The following is a 24,843-nucleotide window of genomic DNA, read 5'->3' as shown; positions in this document are numbered from 1 at the left end:
TATGATAGTTGCTGGGATTTGAACCCAGAGCTTCAATATGTTACTCTGGTGCTTTCCCCAGCATAACCAACTGCATCTTAGCACCCATAGGTATTTTGTTGTAGGCACTGGCTCCACCTCATTGTGGAGCTCACGGAATCCCAGGGTGAAAAAGGAGGGAGCTCAGCAGTCAAACATCTGGAGAAACTCCCGCCATCACCATGTGACAAATGGTCTCCAACCTTTACCTGAAGACTTCAAAGACTTCAGATGAAACGCTGAAGGGGAAATCGGGAAGAGACGAGTTCAAATCCTACCTCGGACACAGCCACGTGAGCCTGGGCAAGTCACTGCTGTCTCTCCTTCTGTAAGGATGACATCATCCTCACGAGGCTGTTTGGGGCCAAGTGAGTAAAGTGCTCAGGATCATGGAGACGTTAGTGAAAATATAAGGGAATCAAGTGTGCGGCTGGCCCCAAGCCCAGAACAGCTAGCGACCTCCCCACAAGAGGCTGCTTTGTGCCTCCAGCAGGCCCTCCCTCAATGAGCCACTTTGGGTTTTACTTCCTTCGTTTATGGCAAGGATGATGAAATGAGACACAGGCGACTGCTGTTATATGGGGTTTATCGGGGCCGTCTCACTTTAAGCAAGCTGAACATCAATGTTGGATTTACAAAAGCAGATAAATTAGGGACGGGGAAGAGGGGGTTTTACAAAAGGATTCACATAATGTTTGCGAGTTGGCGCCCCTTCCCCCCAGAATGAAGTGAAGACAGCATTAGAGAGGGCTCGGTCTTGCACTCCTATGAAATGGGAGACCTGAAGAGGTTTGCCAGACAGCAGGAGGCAGAGGCTGCTTGAGACGCGGCTTCCCTTCCCCGCCCGTCTAGTCCAGTCCACGTCATCGCCTTCCCAAGAAGAGGCAGGGCTGTGGCTAAGAAAGCTGGAAGAGGAGTCTGGGGAAGCCCATCTCCTGGACAGAACTCCAGGAAGGGCATGGGGGGCCCTCAGGAAGGCTCGCCATCCTTCTGGGCGGTACTTTGGCACCAAAGACTTTGCTTCCAAAGCCCTTCTTGCTCCCACCCACAACAGGTGGTCCTTCTGGCCGACCGTATGTCCCCTTCTGCCCCACGGGGGCTCTTCCTACCAGGGGGTACGAGGCATTATGGGTGACGCCATCACACAGCTGCAGCTGGAAAGAAGAGGGAGGGTCGGGTCAGACGGCCATTCACTGGTGGTACCCCTCCCCAATCTGCATCAGCGGAAGGGCGGCCTGCACCAGTACAGTCCAGCTCCATGAAATATCAGAGAGTGATTATTATTATCATACAAAGAGAGGCAATGTAATAGGGTGAAAAGGATTCTGGGCTTGCAATCAAAAGACAAAGAATTTTTAAAAGTCCCAACTCTAAGACTAACTAGCTGTGGGCAAGTCATTAAATCTCTCAGAACCTTAGTTTACTCTTCTGTGAAATGGGGATAATGATGCCTAAGTTCTCTACCTCACAAAACATTTTCAGAAAAGTGCTTTTTTGTAATTTAGAAAGTGCTGTGGGTCTCAATTGTTATCAATCTTAATACTGATCCCTGCTCTCTAACCCCTAATCCTCAAGCCCTCAAGATGATGGACAGTAGGAAGATAAAAGGTGTCAGCACAGTGAGCATTTTAAGTCATTAAAAATTCTCTTCTCTGCAGAGGAGAGGGATTATGGGTAGAGAGTATTGTATATACTATTAATGTGTTGATTAGTTTTTTTTTTTTTCTTTTATTCTGAGAAGGAATAGCTTAACATGGAAGGGAGAGGGAAATGATATCCCTGGAAATGAGCGTGACATAAAAACAATGAACATTTAGAAAGAAAAACAAAAAAATGACAAAATTTTTAAAGTTTTCTTAAATTCACTTTTTGGAAGTAGCTTCCCAACACCCCTCCCCAGCCTGAAGCTAATGCTCAACCATAAAGCCTCTTGGGAAGGAAGGAGGACAAGCGGGAGGGAACAGAGTGCTCCAGCCCTTCCTTTCCCCCATCCACAACCCAAACTGCTTTAGAGCCGGGCCTGGGGGCTGGCGTCTCCTCCTGCAGCCTAATTCTCGCTGACCATTCCTCCCAGGAGGGGCGAGCTCTCCCCGGTGCAGAGACACTCCCATTTTCAGCAAACTGTTTTGTGCAGAGTTGGGCGGTCACTCACCTGTGGCCTGGGTTATACACGAGATCTTGTAGGACGACCAGATGCTCACCATGCACAGCACAGTAGCCAGGAAGCCAAAGACCTGCAGCCGAGAAGAAAGGGAGAGGGAAGGGCCTTTATCCCCAGCTCTGAGGCTAACAAGCCTCATAATGGGTCCCGGGCTTCCCAGGCCCCACCATGGGCTGCTTTATCTCCCATGGACATCCCCTCTCTTCTGGATCTTAGCTGGGTGGGGACAGTCGAGAGGAACTGGAACAGATCCTGGCTCTATCCCTTAGTGTGTGCTAACTTGAACCTGCCAGCCTCAGTTTCCTTAACTGTTAAATGGGAATCCTGGACTAGGAGCTTATTAGGTTCCTTTATGCTCTAAATATAGAACTTCTGAGTGTATATGGGTGTATGTGTACGTGTTTGTGTGTATTATGCATGTATATGTGTGTGTATGTGTAATCAGTTCTTGGATTTCATGGATGGAAGAGAATCCCAATGAAAAGCTTCCTCTATCCCTGATGCAAATAAAGATCAGAGCAGGTTCTGTGAATTAAATTTTAAAAAAATAATTATTGCGGCATCACTGGCTTCCTTTGTAATCAGTCCTGTGTGTTTTATTTTATGCACTTAAAAATGATTCTGAGAAGGGTTCCGGAGGCTCCTCTGGGCTGCCCAGAGATCCAAGAAAGCTTTAGAAATTTTGTGTTAGAGCTCCCTGGGATGCTGGAAAGATGAGTCACTTGCCCAGCCATACAACCCAACATATGTCAAGCTTGACCTGCGTCTTCTGGATTTCTTGATATACTGTGACATGTAGATTTTCCCATAATCCTTCTTAAAGAATGGAAGATCTTCAGGGTGGTTCAGGGGTTAGTGCGCTGGATGTGTAATCTAGAGGACCTAAGTTCAAATCCAGCTTAAGATACTCATTAGCAGTGTGATCTTGGCCAAGTCGCTTAATGTCTGCTTGCCTCAGTTTCCGCATTTGTAAAATGGAGGTGAAAAAGGACCTTACCTTGGAGGGTTGTTTTGAAGATCAAATGAGATATTTGTAAAAAATGCTTAGAATAAGAAATGCTTAGTCCCTTGCCTTCCCTCTTCAGGAACCCTCTAGGACTGGGACCCCCGAGTTCATTCTCAGAGAAGGAAGTTTTTTCCTATGATAGTAGAGATCTCCTGTGTTAGCACACAGTAGCTCCTCTGTTTGTTAAGTAGCTTAACTTGAGCAAAGTCTATTAGAGATTGGACCCTTGGGGTTTGAGGCCTGGCTTGGACTCTTCCTAGCTGGGTAGAGTGATCCTGGCTGTCATTTATCTTTTCCCAATTCTCCAGTGGAGGGGTTGGGCCTCAGGGTCCCTTCCAGCTCTCCCCCTTGGTAATTTGGGAGGTGAGTAAATGAATGAAAGGAAGGCTGCCTCTCCCATTCCCAAATTGCCTGAGCCCTTTGATCAACTGCAAGGGAGGAAGGAGGAGGGGCACACAAGACGCCAACAGACTCAGGCTGGGGTGGAGGGAAGGAGGTGGGGTGGACGCTTAGCACTTCAGTCTCCTGGCTGGTTTTGTTGCCTCTTGCCCCGAAATCGGGTTTGAGCAGAACTCACCCTCTGTGAGGCAGGGAGAGCGCCAACATCAGGACCACTAGTGGCTGCAATTGCAGTTGAGAGGGGCAACGAATGTCAGAACTGGTGATCTCCTGGTCCCCCCTCACCCTGCTTTTTACAGATGAGGCAACTGAGGCCCATGAAATGAAGTGCTCTGGTCACACAGGCCAAGTGGGATAACAGAAAGTAGTGCCCAAGTCTGAAAGCGCTTTTGAAGTGTCCGTGATTGGCACCTCTGGCTGGGCGAGGGTGGCCTAGGGCAGCAGGCCCTGTCTGGTCCCTCTGCGGCCCAAGGCGGAGCCCACCCCCGAGCTGCCGGGAGCCTTCCACCAGCTGCCACCGCCAGCAGCAGCTCCTTCCTGGATTCCATTGGTACTGACTGACTGACAAGTGCATCATTGTGAAGGCTTCTCTCGGGCAATTGTCTGCAGAATGAGCCTCTGTCAGCTAGATTCTGCTCCAGTTGTTTCCCTCGCTCCATCATCTCGTTCAGCTAATTGTCCCGGGGTCTAGTCTGCCCCGGCTAAGACAGGAGGCCTCCCAAGCAGGCGATGTGATGGTGACGCTTATCCGGCCCTCTAAGTTTTGTGAAGTACTTTGCATCTGTTACCTAACTGCACTCCCAGCCACCCTGTAAAGGCCGTACTAGAATGACTTATATGAAGGGAACACAGGTTAGAAGAGTTTTGGTGGCTTGCCCGGGCATACTTAGCTATTTAATGAGCCATATTTAATGGCTATTTAAATGAGCCAAGATTTGAACTCAGGTCTTCCTACCTCCACAACTGTGTCCCCTGAATGCCTTGTGTCTTACATGGCCTCTGCCCAAAGGCAGCCCTAAGAGCCTGAATGTGGTTTGTGTCCTGAGGCTTCATTTACTTGGTCAGAGTAAAAGGCAGGTGAGTGGCTTAGGCTGCCCGATAAAGTCAGGAAGATTTCCATCCAAAATCTACCTGTCATGTGACCTCAACTTCCTTATCTGTATAATGGGAATAATGGATAAGTCCCAAGTGAAATTACTTAGGTAAACCTCAAAGTAAGTGTGTGGTAAAATCCAGCTCGATGTCATCGGAGAGGACACTGGGCTTAAATCGGGAAGAATGGGACATTGTCCTGAGAAAGTCACTTGACCTTCCTGAGCTTTGATTTCTGCCTCTGTGAGAAGGGGATTAAAACCAGCAACAATTGCCCAGAATTCTTGGGAAACTTAAATGAGATAACAGACTTAGAGCACTCTAAGCACCTTTATCAGTAGTAGCTCTTGCTGTTGTTTTGGACCCTTTCCCAGCCCCTCTGAGCTCCAGTGCTTTCTCCCTCTCATTTACTATCCATTTATCCTAGTTCATAATTTTTCCTGTGGCCTCCAGCCTTTCTTCCTCATTAGGTTGTAAGCTCCTTGAGGGCTGACTTGAATCTGACTCTTTTTGTAGACCCAGCCATTAGCACAGTGCCCGGCACATAGTAGGTGCTTAGTAAATGTTTATAATTTACTGATGATGAGCTGTGATACTGATACTGATACTGTGATACTGATGAGCTGTGACCCTGATGAAGTCACTTAAATTCTCTGACTCAGTTTCCTCCTCTATAAATTGAGACAGTTAGATTAGAGCATCTCTTGGATGGGCTTGGATTAGATGCCCTCTAAGGTCCCTTTCAGTTCTATAGCTAAGCTCCCGTTATCCATGTGCCAGATCAAGGAAGTGGCTGAGTTTTGGGGTGCTTGGTCAAGGGAACGCTCCTCACCGCTCCGGCCACGAGCCCATCTATGCCGTAACTCTTGGACGCTGCCACGATGGATGCAATCAGCAGGAGGATTGTACCAATTAAGTAATGGAGGAATTCCTGGAGGAGAGAAAGATGCGGAAAGTGGGGAGTCTGGCCTGGGAGTGATGAGAGTATTGCTCATGGGGTGTTGGGCGGGGGATAGTCTGGCCTGGGAGGGTCTGTCCCTAGAGTATTGCTGTGGGGTGTTGGGTGGAGTAGCTGTGATACCAGAGAGAATGAAAACCAAGAAAGGGAGTCATCCCTTGACTCCGGGCAGCTCTCTTCAGATCCGGCATGAGACAAACCAAGAGGGAGAGAAAGCAAGCCAGGAGCAAAGGGAAAAAAGAAAAAAAAAGAGAGAGAGAGAAAGAAGAAAAAAGGGAGAAAAGAAAAAAAGAGAGAGAAAAAGAAGAAAAAAGAGGGGAAAAAAAGGGAGAAAAGAAAAGGGGACAGAATAAAAACTCAGCTTGCCAAGAGAGCCGCCAACAACTGCTTGCTTCTTTTGGAAGACGATTCTGGCTGTCAGAGAATGACAAATGATCCTTTCTCCCTTCCCTGCCACCAGGCAGCTAAAAAATTCAAGGAAGCCACTGGCTTCATTCCCAGGGGCAAAGGTCCCAGGCAAAGCAGCTTTGGGTCTTCTCTACCTTGTGCAAAAGTTCCATGCCCCTACTTATCGTCACTGACCACAGAGAGTCTGTGAGTCCGTCAACAGCTGACAGGATGAAGTTTGAGGTTCTTTACCACACGGGGCTGGCTCTCCAGATTAAAACCCCCAGTTCCTTCTTCATCTGTAAAATGGATCTGAGGGCAGCAGCTACCTCACAGTTACTGTGAGAGCCAAAGGAAATAATTATTGAACCTCAGACAGAACTTGGAAGGGAGCTGGGAAGCATCCACATGGACCAAAGAGGGTTTTCTCCCTCCTAGGTTCACCTAGGGTGCTCCTCATCTTGCCTCCCCTGAGTCTGTGCTGAATCCCAGAAATGGAAAGGACCTCAGGGACCTCGCATCCAATCTTGACCTGAACAAGAGCTTGCACTATAGCAGACCCACAAAGGTGGGGCTTTGCTCTGAAACCTCCCAGGCATTTGCAAACAGCTCCAATTGTTAGGAACTTTACTTAAATTTGTCGTGGAACTTCTGCATCTTCTGGTGGGTCAAGTAGAGTAAGTCAAGAGTAAGATAAGTCCCTCATCCTTGTAACCACTCTCCAAATATCTGAATTGAAACATGGCCATCGTGCTGCTCTTTCACAGCCTCAGCTCTGCAAGATTTCTCTTTTCCAATTTAAAGTCTCCAATTCCTTCACCTAGAATGCCAAACATGGCTCAGTGGGTGGTGCTAGACTCAGGAATCTGGAAGCACAAGCCCTTAATCCCATCTCAATAAAGACTGGTAACGGGACACCAAACTACATTTGAGCTTCAGTTTCCTCATCTCTAAAATGGGAATAAGAGCCGTAGGTATCACATGGGACAAATGGGAGGAGCAAATGAAATAAAGATAAAGCCCTACAATGTTAGAGACTCATGGGAGTTTTGATGGTTATTACTATTCTATCTTATGACTTGTAGGTCCTTTACTATATTGTTTATATTTCTCTTGGAGACCCACCAAAGTAGGAATACTCTTTCTAAATTCGGGCCCAGAATCAGCCTTGATTTTCCATGAATGGCTTTCTTTCATATTCATTTAGCTTCTATGTGTCATCAAGGAGACCTTGTCTTTGTTGAGCCCACTAAAAGATCACGTTTCCTCTTTAAGGCTCTGTCTTAGTCTACAGGAGTTTCCATTTCCAAACACACATCCCTTTTCATGCGTCCTGGGCTGGAACTCCACACACTGTGTCAGAAATGTATTTCACTATTATTAGAAACATTGCTCAGTCTTTCCTCTTCCTCCCGCTTCCTTGTAACCAAACGTTCACGCTGGATAGACTGGAGAGTGGTGGGAAACAGGGACTGGCAGTGTGGGGCAGAACCTCAAAGGCAAAGGAGGGGAAAGGAGAAAAGGAGGCAAGAGAAAGCAAAAAGGGAAACCGGACAGGAGCCCTTCAAAGACATGTCCCTGAGCTTTTCATTTCTGGGATTCAGCATAAATTTAGGGGAGGCAAGAAGCTAAAGAAGGCCCGAAGGGGCAGAGCATGCGACTGTCTGCTGACATCCCTGCTTTGCCCCTTACCCCCATTCTTCTGCACACTGCCCTTCTGCAGATGCAGCAGACAGAAAACCGAGAGGACAGAAGGAGCTTGGTGCTGCAAACAAACCAGAAATGGTGGTCAGGAGCTTCGGGAGCTCACTGCACTTTCAGATTCCCAAGCTAGCAGAGAGCAGTTGATCAGGAAGCACCTGTTAGGAGGCAGCCACTGTGCAATAGCAAGGATGGATCACCAACATTTTCTCCCAGTTAAGAGGCATGCGCTTTTTGATCAATTATCATGATCAGTTTCAGTGATCAATTTCAAACTTTGAGAGGGGGAGAGAGGGAAAAAAGAGAGAGGGAGAGGAAGGGAAAAAAGAAGGGGAGAAAAGGGGAGAGTGGGAAAGAGAGGTGTAGAAAGAGGGGGAGAAAGGTGGGAGAGGGAGGGGAAGGGAGAAAGAAAGGGGAGAGAGGGGAGGAGAGAAGCAAGAAATAGAGGAGAGAGAGAGTGAGAAAGAGGGAAAGGAGAGGGAGAGAGGGAAAGAGGAGGGAAAGAGAAAGGGGGAAAGGGAGAGAGAAGGGGAGAGGGAGGGAGGGAGAGACAGAGAAAGAAAGAGAGGAGGGAGGGAGGAAGAAGGAGGAGGAAGGCTGACTAACCAGACATTGCTGTTTTTTTTTCTCATTTAAATGTTTCCTTTTTTTTTCCCCCCCAAACATAATTTTAAGTCTATTAAAAATAAATAAATAAAAGGTTAGCAACTGCTGTTTATCTCTACCGGTTATTTTATAGCTAAAATGTGTTACATTTAGCTTAGCACAGTGTGAGGCACAAAGTAGGTACTTTAAAAAAGTTTATTGAGTAACAATTCCAGTCATTAGGAAAGTGATAGAAATGGGCTTCTGGAGCTTTGTCCTCCCTCCCAAATCCTCTCTGTTTTGAAGCTCTAAGGGGTGGAAATCAGGAGAGCAGCCTACCAGAGCTTTCCTTAATCAGTAAGAGGTAATCACTGACAACCGATAATTAGGCCAGTGGGTGCCAAATTAAAGGATTAACCTGGACCACCTGGAAAGATGAGAGGATGGCTTCCCTCCCTCCCTTCCAGTTACCAAGCAGAGCTCCAGGCTGTGCAGCTCCCACCCCCCCTCCGCCCCAATGCTGCCAGCCCGCTTACCGCCAAGGGCCAGCTGATACAGGTGAGCATCCTGTAGAGGTAGAAAAGATGGACCAGGTAGAAGATGAGAATCATCAGCAGATCACACATGGTGACCACTTCAAAGTAGCTGTAGGCGCTATAGTCGGTCCACATGGAGTTCTTCACGCAGAGAAAAGCAATAAGAAGACATACCTGCAGGAAGAGAAATGGAGACTGGAGAGCGTTCTCCCAAAGGGAGCTTCACTGAACCGAGCTTCCTCCTGGTGCAGCGGAGAAAACTCTGGCCTCTGACTAGGAAGGAGTGCTGAGCTCCAGCCTGTGCCTGATACTCGGCACCTGGGGGGGCCTCATGGGCAAATGACCCCCTCTCCCAGTCTCTTCAATCTCCATGGTGGTGTGAGATGTCTGCTGGACTAAGTAGCCCCCCCCCCCCACACACACACACACACCAGACAAGGGTGTCCTCTGGGCAGTTACCTGCCCTCTGGGAGCCTACATTCTATTGACCTTAGCAAGGTTAAGTAGCTTAGTCCTTGATTCAGAGATGGAGAACACAGGGTCTTAATCAGGGGACCTTAATCAGGTCTTAATCTTAATTAGCTGGGGGCACAGACCACCCTCCTCCCCCACAGATTTCAGTGACTGTGAATTTAGATGGAAAAAAAGGGCAAGTATGTTTTTCCCGATCTCTAACTGGATCAAGGATTTCCTTCAATTCTTTAAGAACGATATTCTGAGATGGGGTCCCCAGGCTTCCCTAGACAACTAACAGAGACCATGAGAAACAAAGAATGAGGTAGAGCCAGAGAAAACTTTAGAGGTCACTGACTCCAACCCCCACAATTTTGTAGTTGAGGAAACTAAGGCTGAGAAATCACTTGGCCATAATCATACAACTAGTGTCAGAAATAGGATTTGAACCCATAACTTTTGGACGGGAAGACTAGACAAGTCAACATGCATTTAATAAAGCTTAGTATGTGTCAGGCATAGCACATGTGAGACAAAGAATGATATAGAGACAGAAAAAACTTTAGAGGTCATTGACTCCAACCCTCACAATTTTGTAGTTGAGGAAACTAAGGCTGAGAAATCACTTGGCCATAATCACACAACTAGTGTCAGATAAGAGGATTTGAACCCATGACTTTTGGACAGGAATATTAGACAAGTCAACATGCATTTAATAAAGCTCTTAATATGTGCCAGACATAGCACTAAATTTTGGGGATCCAAAGAAAGACAAATCCTGTATCTGCCCTCAAAGAGCTTACAATCTCTGCATCATTTCAACACTTAGCATGTTGCCTGGTACACAGTAGGTGCTTAATAAATGTTCACTGACTGATACATTCCATTAGTAGATGATTAAGATTAATTACGTGTACACACTGATAAGGGAGGGGGGCCTCCAGTGTAATTTTATGGAACACGGGGAGAAATGCCCGGTTCTTGGTGATGGCGGAGGCTGACTGAAGGAGTCAGTCTCAGTAATGAGGGCCTTTATTAATCCTGCTAAGTGGGACAGCTCCTCCAAGATGAAGTTCATTCTCCCCAGCCCCGCCTCAGCAGAAAGAGCCATTATTCAGTAAAGCCCAATTTACTCAAGGAACTCAGTTGTGCAGCAGATGCCCATTGGTGAAGGGCATCTTCCAGAGCCTCTCTTTGGGAGGAACAAGCTAACCTGAGCTCCCCAGCAGGCTCAGAGCCCTTTCCCAAGCCTAAGGGCTGTGCACATGCTGTTTTACTGTGGGATTAGAGAGCACTTAAATGTCAAAACAAAACAATGTCGATTCTGAGCCCGCTGCACCTCAGTATTTGCTTGGCCCCCTTTTGCTCTGTGCACGGAAGCCACGGAGCCTCCTCTCGGTTCCTCTCCAGTTAACCAACCAGAATCAGAAGTGATGACTTTTCTAAACCCCGGAACCCAGTGTTTGGCTCCTTGGCAGCAAAGCCAGCTCTGGATTCTAGCCACACGCCCATCCCCAAAACTGCCAGGGATGGCCACAGAGCGCAAGGTGCGGCTGGGCTCTGTGGCCTGCATCAAGGGTGTGCCCCTCAAAGTCTGCTGGCTCGGTCCTGGAAGCTGAAGGGATTTCTGTCCGGGTTGGAAGGAGACCCACCAGCTTTCTAAGAGCTCCAAAGATCCCAGATGTCCCCAAACAATCACAGGAACCTTCCCAAGCTGGCTCAGGGAGATTGGGACCGGATGTGAAGGAAGAGCCCCACAATTCTGAGCCATTCCAGAGAGGCAAGGGCTAGCTGGCTGAGCACATGCCGGGGTTGGTCTAGACAGTATTCTTATTCTAATATGGGTTCCATTAGAGACATGGCCTTTGAGGTCGTCCCTCTGACTGGGAGTAGCAGGAGCTAAGGCCGGAGAGTGGCCCCCAGCTTGGGGAAAAGAACTGAAGGCCAGAAAGGGGTCTGCAATTTAATCCGGTGTTCATAATTTAATCAGGGTGCAGTAGTGAATAGTGAAAACATTTGAGTGAAGGAATTGTGTACAGCTCCAGACATGGTACTCCTTTGCTCAAACACTTTCAATGGTTCCCTATTGCATCCTGAATAATTAGGAGTCTTGTAAGGTCATTCTTTTTAACTCTACAAAGTCCTATGGTCCCTATGAAATGCCTTTCTCTGTCATAGTGAGGACTTTTTTTTTTTTTTTTTACTGTGTTCCTCACAAACAATAAGTGCTCAATAAATGCTTATTTTTCATTTCTTTTTCCCCATGGAAGTAAACCTCTGGAGTTTCACTATGAATAAACCACGGGATATGATTTGGACCTAGAAGGGACCTTAAAAGCAGAGCTCTCAGCCTGGGAGTCCATGAATTAAAAAAATAATTATTATATTTCATTGTAATTGATTTCCCTGTATTTTATTTTATGCACTTAAAATGTAGGAGAAGTTCATAGATTGCCTCCAGGGACCTAGGATGTGACCGATGAAAAAGCCTTGTCTCAGAGCCCCCCATTTTACAGATGAAGTAAGACCCATAGAGACGATGGGTTTTGGCCAGACGTTTCACAGCTAATCAGCAGCCGAGCCAGGATTTCCAAACTGGTCTTCTGGCTCCCAGCCCAGTGTGCCTGCCAGTGAACCAGAAAGCACCCTTCTTGTTGAAGAGGGTTTTTCTTGGAATAACACATTGTACTCGATGGCAGGAATGCCCCGATCTGTGCCGTTTCACAAGATGGCAAGCGTGTCATGGTCTCCTGAGTTTGTTGAGTTAACTGTCTCCCGCAATGCCCTTGCACCTGCTATTGGAGAGTTTCACAAAATCAGTTCTATGGATGTCTTTTCTTTTTTAAATTTTCATCTCATTTGTGGTTCATTTGCAGATCTTTCTCTTCTCTCCCGTCCAGCGGAGCTGAATCTATATAGACAGCACAGCCAAGCCAATCTTGCCTTTTTCTACCAGCACAAGTGGTTCTGCACCCATAGTCCCCCACATTTCTACTGCTGGGAGGAAAGATCTTCCAATACCTCTCTCCCCCAGGGCCAAGACAGACCAGTACAGCCATTGGATCTCAAAGGAGTCCAGTAACTGGGGTTACTAACCTTCAGACTAAAAGGGGGCTCACAGTAAGTCCCAGTAATCAGGCGGGACCTCTACTACCCATAATGCTGTGCAAAGCCCATGTAAATCCATATAGTTGCAGTGATTGGGGGATAAGGCAGGTATTCTTATATGTACCACACAACATTAATTGGGCATCTGCTACATGCAGGGAAGAGCTCCTAGCTTGTTCCCTCCTGAAACTAACTAGTTGTATTATTCTGGGTAAGTCAACCTCTTAGCCTCAGTTTTGATATCTGAAAAATGGGGGTAAATCAATTCAATAAAGGGCATACTATAGGTCAGGCCTTTGTTCTAGGCACTGAATATACAAAAGGAGATGGCCTTTGCCCTCAAGGAGTTAACATTTTACTAAGATAGGGGTCCTGAACTTGGAGTCCATGAATTAATTTATTAGATTTCAAGGGTATCCTTGAACTTAAATGAGAAAAAAGCTGAATCTTTATTTTCATTAACCTGTAATTGAAATTTAGCTTTTCCTTCAATGATTTAAAAATCTGAGTCTGAGAAGGGGATCCCAGACATCCAAAGGGGGTGTCCATGATACACGTGCACATACTCTGGACTAAGGGGACAGAAAATACACAAGATGTACAAACCCCAAAATATGTATGTCAAAAATTGTATGTGATTTTATTGCGTGAGAGTGTGTCATATCCTGCTAATTCTCCAGGGCACACCAGCCCCCTTCTCTCCCCCTCTGTCTCTGGGACTCTGTCTAGGCTTTTGTTCTTTGCTTCTATAACATTATCCGTCCATCTCATCCTTCTCCATTCCCTTCTCCCTTTGCCTTCACTCTTTCCCAACATCAGGGTCATTCCTAATATATGCCGTCTTCTCACGATATGGCCAAAATAATTAAGCTTCAGCTTCAGGGTGTGTCCTTAGTGTGAATTAACTGCTTTAGTCCTACCCCCACTGTGCATAACTGCATTTTGGGGGTGAATGAGAGGGGCTATGCCTGTGATTTCATTGGTGCAGGGGATCCTCACTGGAAAATGGCCTCCACCGTGCAGATTGGACAGATCTTGACAAATCAGTCTCAGAGAGTGTCTGGGAGCTCTGAAAGATCAGGAGGTGACTTATCCAGGATCACACAGCCTGGAAATGTCAGAGGGAGGACCATAGCCCAAGGTTTCTAGACTCTGAGGCAGAAATGGAAAACTATTCTGCCAACATTGTACAGTGGATATGTGTTTGGTGTGATTCTTACTCACAAAACAAGATCTACAACTCAGTAACAAAGTACTGCAAAATCAGTTGATGAGGGAGAACGTGCTAAAGAAGGCAAGGGGACAGAGTGGCAATAGGGAAAGGCCCTGTGTAAGGGATGGCTGCTGAACCTTGAAGGTTCTAAAAGGTTCTAAACAGGGTGACAGTTGGGTGGGCACAAAGGGAGGGGATGGAACAACAGGCCAGGTGGACTGGAAGAGAGGTGGGATGAAGGGGAAGAAGATAGAACAAGACTGAAAGATCATGTGGGAAGCAGCCTGTGGGGGTCCAGGCTGAGGACAAGGCCTAGGGTCCTGCCAGCCCACAAGCGCACACTAAATAGCAACTTCAGAAGCCCATAAAGCACCATTCTCAAGGCCCCGTAGAGCAGGTAACACAAATGGTACTTGATAGATAAGAAAGGTTAAATGATTTGTCCAGAGTCACCCAGCTGGGATGGGTCAGAGCCAAGGTTCCAACTCAGAACCCCTGACCCAAATCTAATGCTTTTCCACAATGCTCCAGCATCTCCCAATCTCATAGACTTGTCAGGATGAGTTGAACAGTGAAAACTGTGCTGAGGGGGTCCAGAAAGAGACCCCCAAAACTCCAGAGTAGGTACAGACCGGGATGAAGCTCTACTTAATGCCAAGGGGAATACAATGCCCATAGAGTATGGTGCAAGCGGCAGGAAGTCATGGCTTCAATTCCTGCCTTTAGTAGTGTGACTCTGGAGAAATCACTTAACCAGTGCCTTAGGTAACTGTCCTGGAAGAGAAGGTGGGAAAACTCCTTATACTGATGAAATCACAGGTACCCCGTGGTCTAAGTAACTTTAAAACAAAACCCTGCTCCAAACCCAACACTTTCCCTTTAGTCTTGCCTTGGACAATTGCCCCTCCTTTCGGGCTTCCTTCCTAGAACCTAATGTCCTTTTCCCCTTCCTGCAGGGGACAAGGGACGGTGACAGGGCCGGCGGAAAGAACAGCCTATTTCAGTGCAAGGTAAACAGTCTCACTCTCACAAGAGGCAGAATTTTCTAAGAGCGCTTCAGAGAAGATTCTCCCCTGGGACCCTCAACCGGGGTGAAATTCAGAAGAAGGTGGCTAAGCCACGATTTCAGCTCCTGGGCCCTGTAAGTCTGGGTCCACGACCTGGCTCCAGCAGGCTCGTGGCCGTGACTGTCCCACACTCCCATCTGTAAAGAACAAATCTATTTTGAACGGGCCGAGATCTAGTCAGGTTTGGGTCATGAAGCCATAGAGAGAACAATGACAGGGTTTAGGGTCTGGTCATTCACATGTCCTCATGCTATGATCTGTCTCTAAATGGGACCCCGACCCATCACGCAACTTCTCATGCTTGGCCATCACTTTCCATATCTGGTGCTGGGAAGAGTCCTCAGTTTCCCTATCTGTGAAATAAGAAAGTTGAACTAAATGACCTCCAGGATCACTTCCAGCTCTACACCTAGCCTAAAATATGGATTTTAAGTTGAGCAATTTCCTGAAAACCATAAGGAAGAGACATCAGCATTTGTATAGTTCTGTGATGTACAGAGATGCTGTTTCTCCGGCTGACTCCAGCATAGGTGGCCAAAAAAATCAGGGTTGATGGTTTGCCCCCAAGTCCGGCTTTTTTACAGCCTCTGCCGACAACCAAACGTGCCCAGTTTGCTTCTTTCTAGCTGACGATGGCACCAGATGCCTTTGGTTCAGGAAGCAAAGAACAACAATGGAGTTACTCAATACTGCTCCCTCTCCGCTTCCTGGCCACGGGATAGAGTTTCTGTGGGAGAGGCAGCTGGGTGGAACTGAGGGAGGAGGGCAGGGGGCTCAGATGAAACCTTACCAGGCTTTCTAGGAGAGCGCAGGGAGGAGAGAACAAGGCTCTCTTGTTAGCCTAGGAGGCCAGGGAAAGCCAGGCAGGGGCATCTGTAAACTTATTGAGGTCAATGAGGGAACGTGGGCAGGTTTGTTGGGGGAGGAATAGCCTGGCATGGTCTCAAAGTTAGCTGGTCTACAACGGGCTGTGAGAAAACTGCCCCCATCTCCTGGGATGTGGGATTCCAGGATCTTAGACGTTGGGCCATCTAGTCCAACATCCTCATTTTACAGACAAGGAAACTGAGGCTCTCTAGAAAACTGCCCCCATCTCCAGGGATGTGGGATTGCAGGATCTTAGATGTTGGGCCATCTAGTCCAACATTCCCATTTTATAGACAAGAAAACAGACTCAAACTTATAGTGCCCTAGATTTCAGTTGGAAGGGATTCAGGGGCCCCATAATCCAAGCCCTTCATGTTATAGGAAGGAAAATGAAAGGGATTAAAGCTTGAAGTGACTGCAGGAACCACCTCATTCTTCCCCCTCATTTACAGATGAGGCAAATGAGGGACAAAGAAGTAAACTGACTTGTTTAAGGTGACAGAAGTGATAAATAATAAGAATAAATTAGAAAAAATATGAATAAATGAGACAATAGGAATTTTCCCCATCTTCTGATTTTGGGGCTACTAGGGAGTGCTGTAGAACATATAATACCAGTTCTGGAGTCAGGAGATCTGAGTTCTAATTTGACCTCAGACACTTCCTAGCCTTGTGATCACTTTACTATTTGCCTCAGTTGACCCATCTGGAAAACAAGCTGAAGAAGCAAATGGCAAACCACTGTAGCATCTCTGCCAAGAAACCCCCTCCCCCCCAAAAATAGAAAATGACTGAAAGTACTGAATTGATTTTAGAGCCAATCTTTTCCCTTCTGCCCCAATCTGTATCAGGCAGTCTTCTCAAGGACATAATTTCCCCTGGAGTCAGAAAGTCCCGAGCTTAAATCCCACTTCTGATTCTTACAACCTTTGTGATCAGGAGCAAGTCCCTTCCCTATTCCAAACCTCAGTTTCTCCATCTGTTCAATGGGAATAATAAAAGCATCAACCTCACCAGATTGTTATAAAGTTCACGTACAGAAAGCACTTTGCAAACTTTATGGTTACTTGATAAATGTCAGTGATTCTGTCTTTTTTTTTTTTTTTTTTTTGGTGAGGCAATTGGGATTAAGCGACTTGGCTAAGGTCACACAGCTAGTAAGTATTAAGTGTCTGAGGTTGGATTTGAATTTAAGTCAGTGCTTTATCTCCCATACCATCTAACAGCTCCTATTGTTATAATTTTCTTAAGATCCCCATTTTAGCCAATAGAATGACACTGGGGGTCATGGGGAGTGTCCTCGAGAGTCGGAGCTGGATTTGAATCTCAGTTTAGATGCTGACTAACTATGTGACCTTTAACACAAGTGTACCACCTCATCTGTCAAATGGGGATAATAAACCCCGACCTGGCTGTTGTGAGATCAGTGCTCTAGTGAGTGGAAGTTGTCATCTGGGAAACTTTCCGATGCTTTCGAAAAGACTTGGGGAAACTTCAAGTCCATTCCAGATCAAGAATCAGTACTGAAGTTACTAATTCCTCCCACAGTCCCGCTGCACGTTTGCTTATTCAAATGTGTGGGTTCTTAGGCAAACTACATCCTTCCCTCTCTGGGCCTCATCTGTAAAATGGGCAGGCTCGGAGGAAATGGTAAATCCCTACTCCCCTGTCCTCTATGTCCCCTCCAAATCAGACATTAACTCCTGCTAGGAGCCTCCCTCCCCAGACTGCCTTAGACTGGATCTATTTGGCTTCAGAGGGCAAACAAAGCAAGCCAACGTAGGCTGGATGTCAAGAAAAAATGTGGCTGGCGGCACATTGGCCAGAAAGCTGGTCCTGGAATCAGGAAGAGCCGAGTTTGAACACTGGGCGTGTGACCTTGGTTGGGCAAGTCACTAATCTCTGTTAATCTGTTTCCTCAACTGTAACATGGGGATAATAATAGCAGCTCCCTCCTAGAGTTGTTATGAATAAAAAAAGAAAATAATGTTTATTAAAGCACTTGGGACAGTGTCTGGCACATGGCTGGTGCTACATAAACTCTTATTTCCTTCCCTACAGGAAAGTGGTCCAAAAAAGGGATTGGTTCCCTCAAGAGATGGGGCTGCTTCCTCCTACTTAGAGGTCTTCAAGAAGACCTTGGAGGACCATTCGTTGAGTATGTTCCAGCAAGGATTCCTTTTGGGTTTGGGGTACCGGTGGGCCTACATGGTTTCTTCCAGCTCAGATTCTATACCTATCGAGGGCGCCATATTGGTAGGGTATCAGTAATGCAAACAAGTGCAGCCAATGCATCCTTCCACAGATCTGTCATTGAGGGCACTGAGGTGGAATGGGGATAGAGCCCTGGACCCATAGTCAGGAAAACCCAAATTCAAATCCTGCCTCAGGCACTTGCTAGCTATGTAATCACCGGCAAAATCATTTAACCACTATCTGCCTCAGTTTCCTTGCCTGTAAAAAGTAGCTAATAAGTCATATTGCCTCAGAGGGCAAGTGAGGTTTTTCCTTTATAAAATGAGGGGGTTTCAACAGAATTTGAACAGAGGGAAAAAAAAAAAAAAAAACTAAGGAGACTGAATGTAAATCAACTCATGCTACGTTCACTTCTTTTTTCTGGGTCTTTTTCCCCCTCTCCCATGGTTTTTCCCTTTTGCCGATTTTCTTCTCCCAACATGATTCATAAAGCAATGTGTGTTAAAAATAAACTTACTACAATAAAAAATAAAATAAAATAAGGGGGTTGGACTCAATGACTTTTGATATGGGGGTGAGGGGAGAGGTAACGTGTGTGCCTATCTGTGAGACAGAGAAGCTAGATTAAGTCTGCTCAGGTGAACTCTAGACACTTTGACACTAAGGCTTTTAGGAGCTCTGGACAAGCTTTCAGGAGGAGAGAGGGGAAGAAACAGGAAATCACGCACTTTAAGAGCAACAAGAATCTGAGGGTTTAATCTAATTCAACACCTTTGTTTTTCATACATGAGGAAACCAAGACAACCCTAAGGTCACAAAGCTAGTTTTAGGGCCAGAATTAGGACCCAGGTTTCTTCACTTCCAGGCCTCTTCCCCTGATCACGTTCCCTTTGTAGTTAGAATAGTTCATCTTTAAAAAAAAAAAAAAAGTGATAAAAAAATACAACTATTTACAGTTAGATTTGAAGGCCAATCTTCACCTGTCAGAGTCATACAGGCTTCGTATCCATTGTGAAACAAAGTTATTAATTCAAAATCCAACTCAACAAACGACTGATCAAATAAATATAAAATGAGGGGACATCTCCTAATTAAAACCACAGCATCCAAACTATTTATAAGATACGTAAACATACAAATACATAGAATAACAAAGTCCAAACCCCACAAAAATACAAACTCTAAACAGAAGGCAGGTCACGTAGCAACAATGTGTTCCAGCAAAGAGTGGAAGATGTGTTTGAATTCAGTCTCAGGCACATGGGCCACTCTGGGCGAGAAGCCCGAGTCCTGCTAGTTTGAGACTCCTCCTCCTACCAAGGAGAAATTTGGACTCGTGGGCTCCATCCCTACCTTCTTCTGCAAGAGGCCTCTCCATTGCGACTGTAGCAATTTCCTCTGCAATACTTCCCATCTTCCCTGCTGAGTTATTTGCAGCTTGTCTCTAATACACGGTGAGCATCTTGAGCCCAGGAACTGATTTTTTTTTTTTTTTTTTAACTTTGTATCTCCGGGCCTTAGCACAGTGCCTGGCACATAGTAGGTGCTTAGTAAATGTTTGTGGACAATGATGACCTTTGAACTCCCTTCTTGTTCTAGTTCTAGGTTTTCTAGTAAGAAAGGCACCAGAGGACTCAAGTCAAAACCTGTCTCTGATGCTAACTGCCTGTGCGACCTGATTTAGTCTCCTGGGGTGATCCTCAGTTTCCTCCTCTGTAAAGTGAAAGGATTGGACCATATATGGTGGGGGATTATGGGTAAGGACAACTACATGGTGATGACTTGATTCAACTGCTTTTTTCCCCCCTCTTTTTAAAAATTTTGTTCCCAGGGATAGTCCTGGGTAGGAGAGGAGGGAAGGATGTATTCAGAAATAAAGGTGACATAAATATAGACAATAAAATGTTATTTTTTAAAAAACTAGGTGATTGGATGATAATCTCCATGGTCCCGTCCAGCTCTCAGTCCTAGAACCTAGACTCCAGGCGTGATTCCTACTCTTTCCTCTGCCCCAACACTCACACTTGGACAGCTTTTCCAACCTCTCCCTTCTCCTCACTCCCCAGAAACATCACTGGGGAGGGGAGCCATGATATTACAAGAGGAAAAGGGCCCAGCCTCAAGAGGCGCTGCTCCTTGAGCAGATTAAAGCAGGAGGCAACTTGCCCTTGATGTAACTTTTCATTTCTTTTTTCGAAGCAAACATGGAGTTTAAATTCAGACAACTCCTTAGTTTCTCCCTAAATGACATCCATCGCCTTTTACTTCCCTCCATCTGCCATTTTTCTTCCCAGTCTCCAATTTCCTTTCCATTTTCTGTCTTAAGTCCTAGAGATGCTTGTACTTTATAGGGATCGGGGAAGGAATCATGAGAAAGGAAATAACAAGACTGGGGGAGGGAGGGTAATGGTTAATGGTGGCAATTTGCTGGAGAAGCTGGGAGGGGAGAGGAGGCAGAACACATATAGAGGGCTTGGCTTTGCTAAGGAGAAAGGCTTACCTTTTCACAGAGGTTGGCGTACAGGGTGAGAAAAAGTGGGATGATGAAAGGCTTTGGGAGAAGAGGGAAGCTCTTGATTTTCTCACTCAAATAGGAAGTGAGGTTTTTAGTAGGAAAGAGGAAAGGAGAGAGAAAGTGAGTTGACTTTGCTAAGTTGTTCTGTCTTCATCACTTGTCCCTTCCCTTATTTCTAAGCCGTAGATTTTCTAAAAGCCCCAAGGACTGCTACAGATCCAGTGGCGAGTGTGGCAGCCAGAGGAGTGGCTGGGAACTGTTGCGGAGTGAGGGAATCAAGGGAAGGCCATTTCTCAAGACAGGTTGTTTATAGGTCAGGCAGAGACGGTGTATATGTCTGTAGATTGTTTCTCAGCAGAGCCTGTTAATGGGTATCGGTGACACCGTTCTCAAACACTTTAAAAGCCACAGATGTCCAAGGCTTAAACAAAGAGCTAATTTGGGCACCGGGCCCCACATCCTGAGCTGCTCCTCTGAATTCTTGCTTCTCTTTATTTTGCCAAGTCACTAAAATGAGCACACAGATGGACAGTGCCCTCCCCAGTGGGGTCAGCAGGCAAGGAAGCCGCAAGGAAAATGGAATCCCAAGCCAAGTCCCTGTCCTGGTTGTAGCTGGACATTCGTTAAGCACTCACGAGTGCTCTGCTCTCGAAACCCAGCGGGATCCTACCCAGCCCTCTAGAAAATATAATTCTAAGGCCTCAGGGACATGCGCCAGACACTCATGGCCATCTTTAAACACTATTTTAAAAATCAGATTATGGTCAGAACATAGGGGTCAAAGTGAAAGGACCCCAAGAAGCTATCTACTCCAATATTTTCATTTTACAGTCGAGAAAACTGAGGTTCACACAGGGACTAAATGTCAGCGGCAGGATTTAAATCCAGGTCCTTCTCACTGCTAATATCTTTCATTTTTACACTTTCTTCACTTTCTATTATATGCCTCTTGTTCTGCTGCTCAGAAAATCAATCTTTTGAATAAAGAATTAAAAAAAAAAACAGGGGGAAGATAGTTTAGCAAAAGTAACCAAGACACCCCAGTTCAATAGTGTAAAAAATAGGGAGAGCAGGGCCTCAACTTGAGATCTTGTGGATTGGGGAGCCCACATCCTGGGGACCTCCCCTTTCTTAGTATTTTAGAAGCTATAGTGGCCCCAAGGTCTGATTAACAGGAACCTCACTGTGAGGGGGGAGGGTTGAGTTAGGAAAGAGTGAGAACTATCCCTAGCCCAATGAGCTATGCTGTTCATCAGGGTGGAGCAGAACCTGAGCTGGAGGCAGAGGTCCCGAATTGATCATCTCCCTGAGACTCAGTTTCTTCCTTTTATCAAATAAGGTAGTTGGATTATGTGGTATCTAAGGTCCCTTTCATTTCTAGAATTAAATAATAAAAGTTAATAAAATGCTTTTTACAAATATTATATTGTTTGATTCTCACAGCAACCCTGGGAGATGGATGCTATTATTATTCCTATTTTACAGATGAGGAAACTGAGGCAGACAGGTTAAGTGACATGCTTCGAGTCATACAATTGAGGTTGAATTTTGAGTCGGGTATTCCTGACTCTAAGCTCTGGCCCTCTACCTACTGTACCACCTAGTCACCAAAAGCGAGTTTGAATGTATCTTCTTCTTTTTAAAAAAAGAGATCTGGATTATCTGAATCATCTCAGAAAACAATTAAGTCCTAAGAAGGATAAACAAAACCACCCTAAAAGAAATGGCAGATTCAGTCATTATGGCAATCAATTTGGACAGAGCAAATATATGATGCCAGAAAGTATCTCTTTTTAAAAAAAATTTTCCATATATAATCAATATTTATTGATGTCACAAATTTTGTCATATTGATGTCATAAAACCTTGATTCTCAGCTTGGTAGTTCATTGACCTTGACCTTGAGATCAGACCTTGAGATCAGAAAAACTCAAGTCCTTCCACAGACACTTCCCTTCAGCATGACTCTGGGCAAGTCAATTCACTCTGCCTCAGTTTCCTCATCTATCTGGGGATAAATAAAATTAAAATGGGGATAATAATGATACTTACCTTTTAGGGTTGTTGTGAGGATCAAATGAAATAATATATATAAAGTACTTTGAAAACATCAGAGAATCATTTGATGTGAGAGTTAAAGGAAACAGTGTAGTATAGTGAATAGAGAAGCAATCAGAAACATCTGGGTTCAAGTCTCACTTCCAATACATAGAGGATCTGTGAATGGATGAGTCCTTTTACTTCTTAATCTTCTAGGCGAGCGATTCTTAAAGGCCCCTTCTTGCCTGAGAAATTTTTACGTGACCCCAAGTGTGTAGGTATGTATGTATAATAGGTATACAAATCAAACATTTACTGGTAATAAATGATCATTTCATGACCCCCACATTCACTTATGTGCCCCTGTATGGAGTTGCAAACCATAATCTAGGAACTTTTATTCTAGGTAACTAAGTCACAGAGAACCGAAGAGGTTCATCCCTCTGTTGTGGCTATAAATGTTAAGTTCCCACCATCACCATCATCGCTATCATCACCATCCTGACCACCACCATCATCTTCCTCCTCTCTGTTGGTGTTCCTTTCACTATTTCATACTACAGACTATTCATTCCTCTTTTCTTTTTGTGTAATTCTTGTCAAATAATCTAGAGAACTTTTGATTTTTTAACATTTTGTGGGTACCAGTACAGCACACTAGAACTATTTTTTTTAAAAAATAAAACAAAACCCCCCCAATTTTTTGAATAACTTTTGTTATCTTTGACTTCTCTCTGTATATTTTTTTTCTCCTCTTCCCAGAGAGTATCCATATCTTATAATAAAGAATATTTAGAAAGGAAGGAAGGAGAGAAAGAAAGAAAAAAAGAGAAAAAGAAACAAGAAGAGAAAAAATTTGGTAAACTTGATGAAGACATTGAAAACAATTTTACACACGCAACGTTTTCTCTATCCACGGACCCTGTGTGTGTTCAAGGCAGTGGAGGAGGAGCTCTCTCACAGCTCTGGGGCTGTCCATGTTATCTCCATAGCTCTTGCTACATGTCTGGCCCACTTCCTTTTCTATCATATATCCTCCTTGATGATGTCTTTGGTGTCATTTCCTGTGTGCATGTCATTTTTTAATGTAGTTAATAACCACTTACACACATCGTGGTGTTAAAAGAGAGAAAAGTACCTGCCTGACTCTGAGAAAAGGGTACAAGGTCAAATGAACAACCAGGAAGGAGGCAGGATGGCTCATGGTGACTTTGCAGTGCCCTCCTTTTACTACCAGTGCTTGCTCTCCCAGTTGTTACTCTCTAATGGGAAAAGACTACTAACTCACGAACTGGCGCTAAAAAGTAGCGTGGGGTGGGGGAAACTGAGGCACAGTTAAATGATATGAATTCAGGTCCTCTTGTCTCCAGGGCTAGTGCTCTATACATTAGGGATGCCACGTGTGGACGTGCACGGACCCTCCACTGTGGGTTGGCTCTAGACTCAACAAGTCCCCAATTGATAATCACATTCCACTATACTCTTTGAGAAAAGATTTGTTTGATTCTCACTTTAGAGAGAATCCAAAGCATGTGACTAACCCCATAGTACAAATCAGAAAACTCAGTCAACAAGGCAACAAGACTTGCTTAGGGTCACATGGCTAGTTAAGTGTCTGAGACTGGATTTGAATGAACTGAGGTATTCCTGACTCCAGGACCATGGCTCTCTATTCCCTGTGCCATCTTGCCCAAGAGCTTGTGACCTTTCAAATGCCTTGTGATTTTCTGCTCTCTCCATTGACTGCTCTGTCCACACCTTTTCATCCCGTAAGAGCAGGTCTCCTCATCAATCCTTCTCCTCTTCTGCATTGTCCATGTGCAGACTGATCATCCGTTCCCATCACGCCTCAGCCACAGCGGCTCTCTCATATCTCACTCCAGAATCTGGGACTGGGGACACTTTGTTTGGGGCATCACTTTTTCTTAACTCTTTAAAAAATGCTACAGTTTCACCTAAGATACTTACCAACTACGTGAGAAAGATCAAATTATTTCATATCTCAAACTCACTTTCTCATCTATAATGTGGACACCCTGTCTATTGACAAAGAGAAGGAATTCGAGTCTTTCCCCCTATCTATTTGTTTTATTTTCTACAAAGAAATAATAGATTGACTGGGAGTGGGAGAGAGATCCTAAATTCTTTAAAATAAGAATGACTGACATTTATTTAGTGCTTTTAGATTCACAGAGTTTTTACATATATTATATAATCTAAACCTAAACAAGTAGGCTCAATGGATATTATTCCCATTTTGCAGATGAGGAAATTGAGACTCAAATGGGTCACTCGGGAAATTGGTATCTAAAGCAGAATTTAAACTCTAGTTCTAGCTCTTCCTGATGAGTGTGCAATTCACCATAAACTTCTGGCTCTGGATCACTATTGAGATAAATACAAATGCATTTGTTTGGCAATTAAAATCCTTCTCAGTCTGGTCCCTGTTTCCCTTCCCAGGCTTATTCCTTTCTTTTACACTGTTTATGTCCCATTTATAGGAGCCCCCTCCAACTTCCAGACTATTCCTCTCTAGTCCCT

The 24,843-nt window shown here is 45.2% G+C and overlaps 1 protein-coding gene and 1 long non-coding RNA gene across 2 annotated transcripts in view; one reads left to right on the top strand and one right to left on the bottom strand.

The window, feature by feature from the left end:
- Positions 1-587: 587 nt before the first annotated feature.
- Positions 588-24,843, bottom strand: part of CMTM7 (CKLF like MARVEL transmembrane domain containing 7) — a 54,820-nt gene continuing 30,564 nt past the window's right edge. Inside the window, exons 2-5 of the mRNA XM_023505202.2 lie at positions 8,844-9,017; positions 5,509-5,607; positions 2,171-2,252; positions 588-1,172 (exon numbers count right to left, since the gene is read on the bottom strand). Coding sequence (XP_023360970.1) covers positions 1,159-1,172; positions 2,171-2,252; positions 5,509-5,607; positions 8,844-9,017 — 369 coding nt within the window. The 3' untranslated portion in view covers positions 588-1,158. The remainder of the gene's footprint in view (positions 1,173-2,170; positions 2,253-5,508; positions 5,608-8,843; positions 9,018-24,843) is intronic.
- On the top strand, positions 13,365-18,118 carry LOC116419587. Its single transcript, XR_004229835.1, has 3 exons — positions 13,365-14,014; positions 14,574-14,627; positions 17,613-18,118. It is a non-coding gene; the product is annotated as an uncharacterized LOC116419587 (long non-coding RNA).

This window comes from Sarcophilus harrisii, chromosome 5, assembly GCF_902635505.1.
Source record: "Sarcophilus harrisii chromosome 5, mSarHar1.11, whole genome shotgun sequence".
Taxonomy (NCBI): domain Eukaryota; kingdom Metazoa; phylum Chordata; class Mammalia; order Dasyuromorphia; family Dasyuridae; genus Sarcophilus; species Sarcophilus harrisii.
Note: the sequence above shows the minus strand (reverse complement) of the source record. Positions and strands in the feature narration are given on the sequence as shown.